The sequence below is a fragment of the Haematobia irritans genome, chromosome 3, assembly GCF_050003625.1.
Source record: "Haematobia irritans isolate KBUSLIRL chromosome 3, ASM5000362v1, whole genome shotgun sequence".
In the NCBI taxonomy this organism is placed as follows: Eukaryota; Metazoa; Arthropoda; class Insecta; order Diptera; family Muscidae; genus Haematobia; species Haematobia irritans.
The window spans coordinates 164,729,954-164,743,340 of record NC_134399.1 but is presented as its reverse complement, the minus strand read 5'-3'; the positions used below and the strand labels follow the sequence as shown (position 1 = coordinate 164,743,340).

The 13,387-nt window shown below is 33.7% G+C and overlaps 1 protein-coding gene across 1 annotated transcript in view; it reads right to left on the bottom strand.

Moving 5' to 3' along the window:
* DIP-alpha (Dpr-interacting protein alpha) overlaps positions 1-13,387 on the bottom strand; it is a 230,152-nt gene that overhangs the window by 109,157 nt on the left and 107,608 nt on the right. The window contains exon 4 of the mRNA XM_075299884.1: positions 3,681-3,781. Coding sequence (XP_075155999.1) covers positions 3,681-3,781 — 101 coding nt within the window. The remainder of the gene's footprint in view (positions 1-3,680; positions 3,782-13,387) is intronic.

Below are 13,387 nucleotides of genomic sequence, written 5' to 3'. Positions count from 1 at the left end.
AAATTATAAAAAATTATAAAAATTATTTATTTGACAAAATATCTCAGAATTTATTAATTTACATCCAAAACATTGAATTCGAATCACACCTAGAGAAGTGATGCAAATTCAGTGCAACGGCTGTTGAAATGGAGGACTTACGTCCTATGACAAGCACATGTTAAATTCATCGCTTCTGCGTCAATTTTGCACCACTTCCGGATCCAAAAAGAACACTTTCATTACTTTTTTGGCGACGCTTTTTTTTTGCTGGGTAGTTATACCCTGCGCCACACTGTGGAACAGGGTCTTTTGTGAAGCAACTTTTGTTATTGTGAAAAAAATGGAAAAAGGAATTTCGTGTTTTGATAAAATACTGTTTTCTGAAGGGAAAAAATACGGTGGAAGCAAAAACTTGGCTTGATAATGAGTTTCCGGACTCTGCTTCAGGGAAATCAACAATAATTGATTGGTATGCAAAATTCAAGCGTGGTGAAATGAGCACGGAGGACGGTGAACGCAGTGGACGCCCGAAAGAGGTGGTTACCGACGAAAACATCAAAAAAATCCACAAAATGGTTTTGAATGACCGTAAAATGAAGTTGATCGAGATAGCAGAGGCCTTCAAGATAACAAAGGAACGTGTTGGTCATACCATTCATCAATATTTGAATATGCGGAAGCTCTGTGCAAAATGGGTACCGCGCGAGCTCACATTTGACCAAAAACAACAACGTGTTGATGATTCTGAGCGGTGTTTGCAGCTGTTAACTCGTAATACACCCGAGTTTTTCCGTCGATATGTAACAATGGATGAAACATGGCTCCATCACTACACTCCTGAGTCCAATCAACAGTCGCCTAACTGGACAGCGACCGGTGAACCGTATCCGAAGCGTGGAAAGACTCAAAAGTCCACTGGCAAAGTAATGGCCTCTGTTTTTTGGGATGCGCATGGAATAATTTTTACTATTATCTTGGGAAGGGAAAAACCATCAACAGTGACTATTATATGGCGTTATTGGAGCCTTTGAAGGTCGAAATCGCGGCAAAACGGGCCCATATGAAGAAGAAAAAAGTGTTGTTCCCACAAGACAACGCACCGTGCCACAAGTCATTGAGAACGATGGCAAAAATTCATGAATTGGGCTTCGAATTGCTTCCCCACCCACCGTATTCTCCAGATCTGGCCCCAGCGATTTTTTTTTGTTCTTAGACCTCAAAAGGATGCTCGCAGGGAAAAAATTTGGCTGCAATGATGAGGTGATCGCCGAAACTGAGGCCTATTTTGAGGCAAAACCGAAGGAGTACTACCAAAATGGTATCAAAAAATTGGAAGGTCGTTATAATCGTTGTATCGCTCTTGAAGGGAACTATGTTGAATAATAAAAACGAATTTTGACAAAAAATGTGTTTTTCTTTGGTAGACCGGGGACTTATCAGCCAACCTGTTATTTGATTCATGGTGGTGGATATTTAAGACTCGGCTCGGGCGAACTTAGTGCGTATATACTTGTTTTTATTCACTTTGTGCATAGTCCCAGGGCATTAGCCAGTTTAAATTTTAAGTATGGGGGATTAAGTATGGGAGCATTAAAAAAATATTAAATAAAAAACCACTGAGAGAAGCTTTGAAGCACACAGAAATGTCATCAGCATTACAGCCGAAACTCCTTTTGGTTGGCTGAAATTGAACCCAGGGCGCTTTGTGTACAAGGCGGACATGCTAACCATTACAGCGGCTTTCAGCGTGTGATGGTTTTGTGAGTCGTTTGAAGGCCACAATTTATGCCACAGGTAGCCAATTCGAATAAACCTGAACTGATTCTAAAATTTGATATTATTTCCAACATTTTCTGTTTTGCTTTTAAATTGAACAAGATTTAAAAAATTACACTAGTTTACAAAAAAAATAAATTATGTACACTTGATGAAAATCAACTTTTCTTATGTTTTTGAGCTTCTGAATTCGAAAAAATTAAAAAAAAATGTATGCAACAGTTTTTTTCCGAATTCAGCAGCTTAAAATACATAAGAAAAGTTGATTTTCATCAAGTGTACATTTTGAGTGTAAACTAGTGTTATTAATAAAATATATACTTTACATAAAAGTGGAAATATTGAAGTAAAATAGAGCTACAAAGAGCTAAACCAACTTTGGTTTATATTATTGGTACATATTTAGATGTAGCGCCCATATAGTCTCATCTTCCGATTTGCCTTCTTGAGGGTATAGAAGCTGCAATATATCAATTTTGCCTTAATGGTTAGTACTAGACGCATTTGTATGGAAAATGAATATCAGAATTTTTCTCCATGGATAGTAAGGATTTCATCAGTCCATATACCCGCAAGATTTTATATACTTCGTTTGTCAGGTCAAAGTTGGAATATGCGTCAATGGTCTGGAACCCATATACTGTTGGTATTTCTGATAGAGTTGAGAGATTGCAAAAGAAATTCATAAAATTTGCACTAATAAGTCTTCGTTTTACTGACCCTCTTCCTGAGTATGAATCCAGATGTTGGCTCATACATTTGGAGACTTTGGCCAATAGGAGAAAGAAAGTTTCATTATTATTTTTGTATAAGTTAATTAATGGTTATATTGATTGCCCGCCTTTGTTTCGTGAAATTGGCTTCAATGTTCCTGCTAGGAGTTTAAGATTTTTCCAATACTTTCATGTACCTATGCATAGGAATAATTATGCTTGCAATGAGCCTATTACAAGAGCTTTGAGAGAATTTAATTCAATAAATTTAAATTGTAATATTGATCTATCCGTTCCTTTAAAAGATTTTGATCAAATTGTGGATGTATTTTATTTTAGAAATTAGTACATTTTTAAGTAAATAATTTTGGAAGTATATATACAAATTAGAAATTAGCGAGTCTGTAAGGATTATATTGTGAATTATCCAAAGACTGAATAAATAAATAAATAGGATCGCAAACACAGAGTCGTTGGCTGGTTTGTGCGAAATAATAAAATGCATCGATATGTGTTTGAAAAAGCTAAAAAAAAAGATTTCGGACTAACGTTTTTCATATGGAAATAAATAAGTAAATGAAATGAAATGAAATGAAAATATCGGCTTAGTTCTAGGCTTAAGATGATAATCTGTATATTAGATTAATGAAGAACTATGTCACAGTGGGTCCTCAGTGCTTCTTATTTTAATAAGTTCTTCAGAAAAATAATTCCCAACATATTGGCAACATTTGAGATGACCCATATGTAAGCCCTTTCAATTCGCATGTAATAAATATAAATGTTTTTTTTTTTGTTTTTGGTTTTTTTTGTTGTTGATATTTGTCTCGCTAAATTTCTCTTGGCATTTTAGTCATTTCACTTTGGCCATTGTCTGTGCAAATGACACAACCAGTTTGCCGCAAGTTAATTTGATAGTAGAATTTATAGGTCCAATTATGTGTTAATTGAATTATGTTGTTTTAATGTGGTTTTAATTTGAGCTCATTTATCCTCATTGTGTAAAGTGTCTGAATTAAAAAAAAGGCAATCTGTTTTTGTTTAATTTTGTTTTTTTTTTTTAATTTAATTATAGATTTTGCCATTATCTGTATAAAATTTCTCCATATATGCGAGTTTCAATTACTTTAGTGTTAATCAGTTTCAAATTAGATTTTATTGATGCTATATAAAGTTAATTAGGTTTTATGTGCTACCATGTTAACTTACCGACATGTGAGACGAACAGCACTTCCCTCGGGCACTATGACATCAGAGGATGTATCTTCAGTGACAAAATCTGGTGGTATTACAACATCGAGATAACCAATCTGCAAGGGAATATTAATAATTGCCGATTAATAAAGTCACATTTAACCCCTTCGCTGAAGAATTTAGGTTATTGTTAAAAACTTTTATTTTATGGGAAAATTCAAAATAACTTTAAACTAACATTGAAAAATAATTCGTTCTTCAATGTTCTTTACAGTGACCATTAGTAAATCAAAAGCTTAACATTTGCAAATAAATCGGGAAAATTAGGTTTGCAGTTTTAGGAGATATATATCTGATATCCTAGAAAGGATAGTCAACATTCTCCCTAATAAAGATTTTTGTAATAACATGTCTTATTTTGGAATTCTAAAACGATGCCCTTTGTCTTTACGTTAAACATGGATTCGAGTAGCCCCCAGTAATATAAGAATGTAGTAGCCTGCATAGTCTGAGAGTAGTAAACAAATATACCTATAGTCAGTATAACATAAGTAGACCACAACGGTTTGGGGTGCCGTATGTGGTATGGCATTCCGAAATTTTTATACGCACTAATGTCCCTATTTTAGTAAAAGAAATCGAATATATTCAGACCACAAATTAATTTTGTGTTAAATCTACACATATTACACACCTATTCGCCGAAACAAACATTAAAATATACAACAAATTATAAAATCCAATAAATCATAGTTTGGGTAAAAAAAGAAACAAAGGAAAGATTGTAAGTATCCAATATAATGCATAATTTCCCATTAAAGCCTAGAGTTTTTAATGGAGAACAAAATCAACATAAAGAAAAGTCATGGAAACATTGAGATATTTTTTGGCTATAGTATAAAAATTAACTAAAAATTAACCTCAAGAAGATCGGTTCAAATGTATGACTCCCACATATAAAGACTATATTAAATTCTGGATTTATTAGAACCATTTTGTTATCGATAAATCGTACACTTTTCGTTAAAGCCAGCAAGAAACCCGTTTTGGAAATTTTACTTCTGCTATCCGTGGCCACCAGAGCAATTATAGCATTTTTTATACCCACCACCATAAAATGGTGACGGGGGTAAAATAAGTTTGTCATTCCGTTTGTAAAACATCGAAATATCGATTTCCGACTATATAAAGTATATATATTCTTGATCAGGGAGGAATTCTAAGACGATATAAATGTCCGTCTGTTCGTCTGTCTGTCTGTTGTAATCACGCTACAGCCTTCAATAATGGCGCTATCGTCCTGAAATTTGGCACAGATTAGTTTTTTGTTTGCAGGCAGGTCAAGTTCGAAGATGGGCTATATCGGTCCAAGTTTTGATATAGTCCCCATATAAACCGACCTCCCGATTTGGGGTCTTGGGCCTATAAAAACCGTAGTTTTTATCAGATTTGCCTGAAATTAGAAATCTAGAGGTATTTTTGGACCATAGGTTAGGTTAGGTTAGGTTATGTGGCATCCCGATGAATCAGGCTCACTTAGACTATTCAGTCCATTGTGATACCACAGTGGTGAACTTCTCTCTTATCACTAAGTGCTGCCCGATTCCATGTTAAGCTCAATGACAAGGGACCTCCTTTTTATAGCCGAGTCCGAACGGCGTTCCATATTCCAGTGAAACCACTTAGAGAAGCTTTGAAACCCTCAGAAATGTCACCAGCATTACGGAGGTGGGATAATCCACCGCTGAAAAACTTTTTGGTGTTCGGTCGTAGCAGGAATCGAACCCACGACCTTGTGTATGCAAGGCGGGCATGCTAACCATTGCACCACGGTGGCTCCCGTAAGTAAAGAGGTGTGTCGAAAATGGTCCGTATCGGTCCATGTTTTAGTATAGCCCCCATATAGACCGATCTCCCGATTTTGCTTCTTACGCGTCTAGAAACAGTATTTTCTATCCGATTTGTCTGAAATTGAAAATCTAGAGGTATTTTGGGACCATAAGGAGGTGTGTCGAAAATGGTGCTCATCGATCCATGTTTTGATATAGCCCCCATATAAACCAACCAACCAACCGTAGTTTTTACCCAATTTGCCTGAAATTGGAAATATAGAGGTATTTGAGGACCATAAAAAGGTGTGCCGAAAATGGTGCTCATCGGTCCATGTTTTGGTATAGCCCCCATATAGACCGATATCCCGATTTTGCTTTTAGGGCTTCTAGAAACTATATTTACCATCCGATTTGCCTGAAATTGGAAATCTAGAGGTATTTGAGGACCATAAAAAGGTGTGCCGAAAATGGTGCTCATCGATCCATGTTTTGATATAGACCCCATAGAGACTGATTTCCCGATTTTGCTTCTTGGGCTTCTAGAAACTATATTTTCTATCCGATTTTCCTGAAATTGAAAATCTAGAGTTCTTTTGGGACCATAAAAAGGTGTGCCGAAAATGGTGCCCATCGGTCCATTTTTTGATATAGCCCCCATATGGACCGATCTCCCATGTTGCTTCTTGGGCTTCTAGAAACTATATTTACCATCCGCTTTACTTGAAATTCTTGAGCTACAATAAACTGTATTTATTACATGATTTGCCTGAAATTCGAAATCTAGAGGTATTTTTAGACCACAAATAAGAGTGCGGAATTTGAGGTATATCGGTCCATGTTTTGGTATAGCCCCCATATACACCGATCTCCCGGCTTTATTTCTTGGGCTTGTAGAATCCGTAGTTTTTATCCGATTTGCTGGAAATTAGTAATCTATAATAAAATTTTAGACAAACGAAATTTCTTTTTCTTATAAAATGTTTTCGTTTATTCAACGATTGTCTCTAAAATTTGAGTCAAAAGAAAACTCTGCTTGTCTAAAATTACGTTTCTCAAAAAGAATACACTTCTTTCAGGGTATAGCAGGCGCACAGATCATGAAAATTGCTTCAAACTGAAAGTAAAAGTTCCAGATTTTACTCATCGTATTTAAATAAATGCGGAAAAATCTACAGATTTAAGATTTTAAATCAAGGCGTAATTTCAACATATACACAATATGTTTATATTTTCTCTAAAACTCAATCAAAATAGGTTCTCATAAATCCAGAAACTTATCTGGTCTTCATAGGTAGAACCTTTAAAGTTTGTCTTCGGGAGATGGTTCGTTTGGGAGAATATTTGTCATCAAACCACCTACAATTCTATATATTATCATGTAACCCACTACGACGAAAGTTTTCATAGTAAACTATTATGCTTGATTCATGGTGGTGGGTATTTAAAATTCGGCCCGGCCGAATTTACTGCTGTATATACTTGTTTTTTTTTTTTTTTGATTTCGTCTTATATTCCTTTAACTCTGTAGACAATTTTGCCAAAATTGTATTTCTATAGAAAATTTGGTAAATATTTTATATGAATGAATAATTTTGTCAAAATTTTTTTTCTATAGAAAATTTTGTCAAAATATTATTTTTATAGAAAATTTTGTGAAAATGTAATCTCTTTATAGAAAATTTTGTCAACATTTTTGTTTTTATAGAAATTTTTGTCAAAATTTTTATTTATATAGAAAATTTTGTCAACATTTTATTTCTATAGAAAATTTTCTCAAAATTTTCGTTTCTATAGAAAATTTTGTCAACATTTTTATTTCTATGGAAAATTTTATCAAAATTTTATTTTTATAGAAAATTTTCTCAAAATTTATTTCTACAGACATTTTTGTCAAAATTTTATTCCTATAGAAAATTTCGTCAATTTGTCAACATTTTATTTCTATAGAAAATTTTGTCAAAGTTTTATTTCTATAGACATTTTTATAAAAATTTTATTTCGAAAGAAAATTTTGTCAAAATTTTTGTTTCTATAAAAAAACAACGCACAAAACTTCAAAATATTTTTATAAAAAATTCTAAAATTCTTTAATATGGGGTTTTTATACAAATGGATGTTCAAAATATTAGGAGATACATATCAAAAATTGTTAGAAGTCAAGTCTAAATATCCGGTAAGTATTTTTGACATTTACTACGTTTTAGACAGGTACAAGACGTTTACAATTTCCTATAGAAATAAAATTTTTAAAAATTTTCTATAGAAATAAAATTTTGCCAAAACTTTCTACAGAAATAAAATTTAAAAAAAAATCCTATAGAAATAAATTTTTACAAACAACTTCTATACAAAAAAAAAATTTTGACAACACTTTAGAAATAAAATTTTGACAAAATTTTCCATACAAATAAAATATTAACCAAATTTTCTATAGAAATACATTTTTACAAAAATTCTACACAAATAAAATTTTGACAAAATTTTCTGTAGAAATAAAATTTTGACAAAATTTTCTGTAGAAATAAAATTTTGACAAAATTTTCTGTAGAAATAAAATTTTGACAAAATTTTTCATACAAATAAAATATTGACCACATTTTCTATAGAAATACATTTTTACAAAAAATTCTATAGAAATAAAATTTTGACAAAATTTTCTGTAGAAATAAAATTTTGACAAAATTTTCTATAGAAACAAAAATTTTAACAAAATTTTCTATAGAAATAAAATGTTGACAAAATTTTCTACAGAAATAACATTTTGACAAAATTTTCTATAAAAACAAAAATTTTGACAAATTCTCTATAGAAATAAATTTTTGACAAAAATTTTCATATAACCAAATTTTTTCTATAAAGAGATAACATTTTCACAAAATTTTCTATAAAAATAATATTTTGACAAAATTTTCTATAGAAATAAAATTTTGACAAAATTTTCTATAGAAATAAAATTTTGACAAAATTTTTCATACAAATAAAATATTAACAAAATTTTCTATAGAAATACATTTTTACAAAAAATTCTACACAAATAAAATTTTGACAAAATTTTCTGTAGAAATAAAATTTTGACAAAATTTTTCATACAAATAAAATATTGACCACATTTTCTATAGAAATACATTTTTACAAAAAATTCTATAGAAATAAAATTTTCTATAGTGTAGTTCACGTTGGGTTGAGTGAATTACCCGAATTTATTCTGATAATTGGTTGATAGTTTTGCTGCAAGTAGAGGATGCTGATGAGGAATGTGGTAATTCCGAAACAGCTGTACATCCAACCATCTTGCAGTCTATAGGGCTTTGCCCAAATAAATTTGACAAGCATACTTTTCCTCTGTTGGTTAAGCTACACTTGTAGTTTAGTCAATGCATGGCTTTAAGCTGAGATAAAAAAAAAAAAAAAAAAAAAAAAACAAGTATATACGGCCGTAAGTTCGGCCAGGCCGAAGCTTATGTACCCTCCATCATGGATTGCGTAGAAACTTCTTCTAAACACTGCCATCCACAATCGAATTACTTAAGTTGCGGTAACGCTTGCCGATGGCAAGGTATCTTAAAACCTCCTAACACCATCTTCTAAATTGTATGTAAGTCAATACGTGGTATATATTAAATCAAAACAGATCGATCCAATACGTATATAATTCAGTTTGACTAAGTAGACATAAAATTTTGACAAAATTTTCTACAGAAATACAATTTTGGTAGATTATTTTTGGCTCTAGTGGCAACCATAATTATGAACCGATATGGACCAATTTTTGTGTGATTGGACCAATTTTGGTATGGTTGTTAGCGACCATATACTAACACCACGTTCCTAATTTGAACCGGATCGGATGAATTTTGCTCCTCCAAGAGGCTCCGGAGGTCAAATCTGGAGAACGTTTTATATGGGGGCTATATATAATTATGGACCGATATGGACCAATTCTGGCACGGTTGTTAAAGATCATATACTAACACCATGTTCCAAATTACAACCGGCTTGGATGAAATTTTCTTCTCTTGGAGACTTCGCAAGCCAAATCTGGGGATCGGTTTATATGGGGGCTATATATAATTATGAAGCGATGTGGACCAATTTTTGCATGGTTGTTAGAGACCATATACCAACATCATGTACCAAATTTCAGCCGGATCGGATGAAATTTGCTTCTCTTTGAGGCTCCGCAAGCCAAATCTGGGGATCGGTTTATATGGGGGTTATATATAATTATGGACCGATGTGGACCAATTTTTGCATGATTGTTAGAGATCATATACCAACACCATGTACAAAATTTCAGCCGGATCGAATGTTATATGCTTCTCTTAGAGGTTCCACAAGCCAAATCTGGGGATCGGTTTATATGGGGGCTATATATAATTATGGACCGATGTGGACCAATTTTTGCATGGTTGTTAGAGACCATATACCAAATTTCAGCCGGATCGGATGAAATTTGCTCCTCTTTTAGGCTCCGCAAGGCAAATCTGGGGATCGGTTTATATGGGGGCTATATATAATTATGGACCGATGTGAACCAATTTTTGCATGGTTGTTAGAGACCATATACCAGCACCATGTACCAAATTTCAGCCGGATAGGATGAAATATGCTTCTGTTAGAGGCCCCACAAGCCAAATCTGAGGGCCCCTTTATATGGGGGCTATACGTAAAAGTGGACCGATATGGCCCATTTTCAATACCATCCGACCTACATCGATAACAACTACTTATGCCAAGTTTTAAGTCGATAGCTTGTTTCGTTCGGAAGTTAGCGTGATTTCAACAGACGGACGGACGGACGGACGGACGGACGGACGGACGGACGGACGGACATGCTTAGATCGACTCAGAATTTCACCACGACCCAGAATATATATACTTTATGGGGTCTTAGAGCAATATTTCGATGTGTTACAAACGGAATGACAAAGTTAATATACCCCCATCCTATGATGGAGGGTATAAAAAACAACAACAAATAAAATTTTGACAAAATTTTCTGTAGAAATAAAATTTTGACAAAATTTTTTATAGAAACAAAAATTTTAACAAAATTTTCTATAGAAATAAAATGTTGACAAAATTTTCTACAGAAATAACATTTTGACAAAATTTTCTATAAAAACAAAAATTTTGACAAATTCTCTATAGAAATAAAATTTTGACAAAAATTTTCATATAACCAAATTTTCTATAGTAATAGAATTTTGACAAAATTTTCTATGGCAATAAAATTTTGGTAGATTATTTTTGGCTCGAGTAGCAATCGTGATTTTTGTGTAATCGGGGATCGGTTTATTTGGGAGCTATATATAATATAGATCGATACGGACCAATTTTGGCAAGGTTGTTATCGGCCATACACTAGCGCAATATACGAAATTTCAACCAGATCGTATAAAGTTTCCTCCTATAAATGGTTCCGGAGGTGAAATCTGGGGATCAATGTATGTAAGGGCTATATATAATTATGGACCGATATGGACCAATTCTGGCATGGTTGTTATAGACCAGAAGTGGTCTGTATCAAACATTTTAAGGTTTGCGACTGTCGCAAAGTTGTAAACGTCGTAAACGTCACATACACGTCGTAAATGTAGAAAAAGTAGCAAGTGAAGTATTGGGAGACTTCACACCCTTCAGATAGGCAGTGAATGATATCCAAGATGATGATATATGCGAAGAAGTTTCAATTCTCAGGAATGTTCATAAAATTATTAACGAGTTAAAAAAAAAAACTTGAGAACATAGTTATTTCAATTGGAAACTCGAAGCCAAAATTACTATAAACTACTCGATGGTGCAGAAAACGTGGCGGTCGGTACTCGCTCATAGCTAACCTTTCACAAAATACTGCAGAATCTGGAAGGAAGGAAAACTACTTAAGTCTTACATAAGTGAATTGCTGTTTAGAGAAAATTTTATAAAATCACTTTTTGGCTTTTTAGAGCCAATTTCCATACTAATTAAAATTTTTCAAAATTGTAGCTAGTCAATCGCTGATGCAGCTAAAGCTTGGACCACGAATATCTAGTAGAGTTTTGTATAGATACAATATAAAATATTTTTTGCCTACCTTCTACCGGAGAGCTTAACTAAATTAAATTAAACAAGTAAGGAAAGGCTAAAGTCGGGAGGGGCCGACTATATTATACCCCGCACCACTTTGTAGATCTAAATTTTCGATACCATATCACATCCGTCAAATGTGTTGGGTGCTATATATAAAGGTTTGTCCCAAATACATACATTTAAATATCACTCGATTTGGACAGAATTTGATAGACTTTTACAAAATCTATAGACTCAAAATTTAAGTTGGCTAATGCACTAGGGTGGAACACAATGTTAGTAAACAAATATGGGAAACATTTAAATCTGTAGCAATTTTAAGGAAACTTCGCAAAACTTTATTTATGATTTATCGCTCGATATATATGTATTAGAAATTTAGGAAAATTAGAGTCATTTTTACAACTTTTCGACTAAGCAGTGGCGATTTTACAACGAAAATGTTCGTATTTTTAACATTTTTGTCGAAATCAGAAAAACATATATATGGCAGCTATATCTAAATCTGAACAGATTTCAACCAAATTTGGCACGCATAGCTGCAATGCTAATTCTACTCCCTGTGCAAAATTTAAACTAAATCGGAGATAAAAATTGGCCTCTGTGGTCATGTGAGTTTAAATCGGGCGAAAGCTATATATGGGAGCTATATCTAAATCTGAACCGATTTCAACCAAATTTGGCACGCATAGCTACAATGCTAAATCTACTCCTTGTGCAAAATTTCAACCAAATTGGCCCAAAACTCTGGCTATTAGACCCATATTAGTCCATATCGGGCGAAAGATATATATGGGAGCTATATCTAAATCTGAACCGATTGCAATCAAATTTTGCACTCTTGACTATACTACTAATTGTACTCCTAGTGCAAAATTTCAAACAAATTGGGCTAAAACTCTGGCTTCTAGGACCATATTAGTCCATATCGGGCCAAAGATATATATGGGAGCTATATCTAAATCTGAACCGATTTCAATCAAATTTTGCACACCTTGACTATACGACTAAGTGTTATGTTTGTACAAAATTTCAAGCAAATCGGTAAAAAACTCTTGCTGCTGGGTCTATATTAGTGTATATCGGGCGAAAGATATATATGGGAGCTATATCTAAATCTGAACCGATTTCTTCCAAAATCAATAGGGTTCTATTCTGACCCAAATTAGGAACATGTGCCAAATTTGAAGGCGATTGGACATAAATTGCGACCTAGACTTTGATCATAAAAATGTGTTCACAGACAGACGGATGGACGGACAGACGGACATGGTTATATCGACTCAGGGACCCACCCTGAGCATTACTGCCAAAGACACCATGTGTCTATCTCGTCTCCTTCTGGCTGTTACAAACATATGCACTAACTTATAATACCCTGTTCCACAGTGTGGCGCAGGGTATAAAAATATTCACAATTTCTTTAATTCCAAATTAGGTTTTCTACACTAGGTTTACGACTTTTGCGGTATACGTATTATACCGTCGTAAATGTATGTCGCAAAAGTCACAGTTTGCGACAGGACAATCCTGTTAGAGACCAGATAGTAACACCACGCACTAAATTTCGGCCGGATCTCTTAGAGGCTCCGCAAACCAAATCTGGGGGTCCGTTTATATGGGGGCTATATGAAAAAGTGAACCGATATGGCCCATATGTAATGCGATCCGACCTAGATCAATAACAACTACTCGTACTTGTGCCAAGTTTCAAGTCGATAGTTTGTTTCGTTCGGAAGTTAGCGTGATTTCAACAGATGGACGGACGCACGGACATGCTTAGATCGAGAATTTCACCACTACCCAGAATATATATAC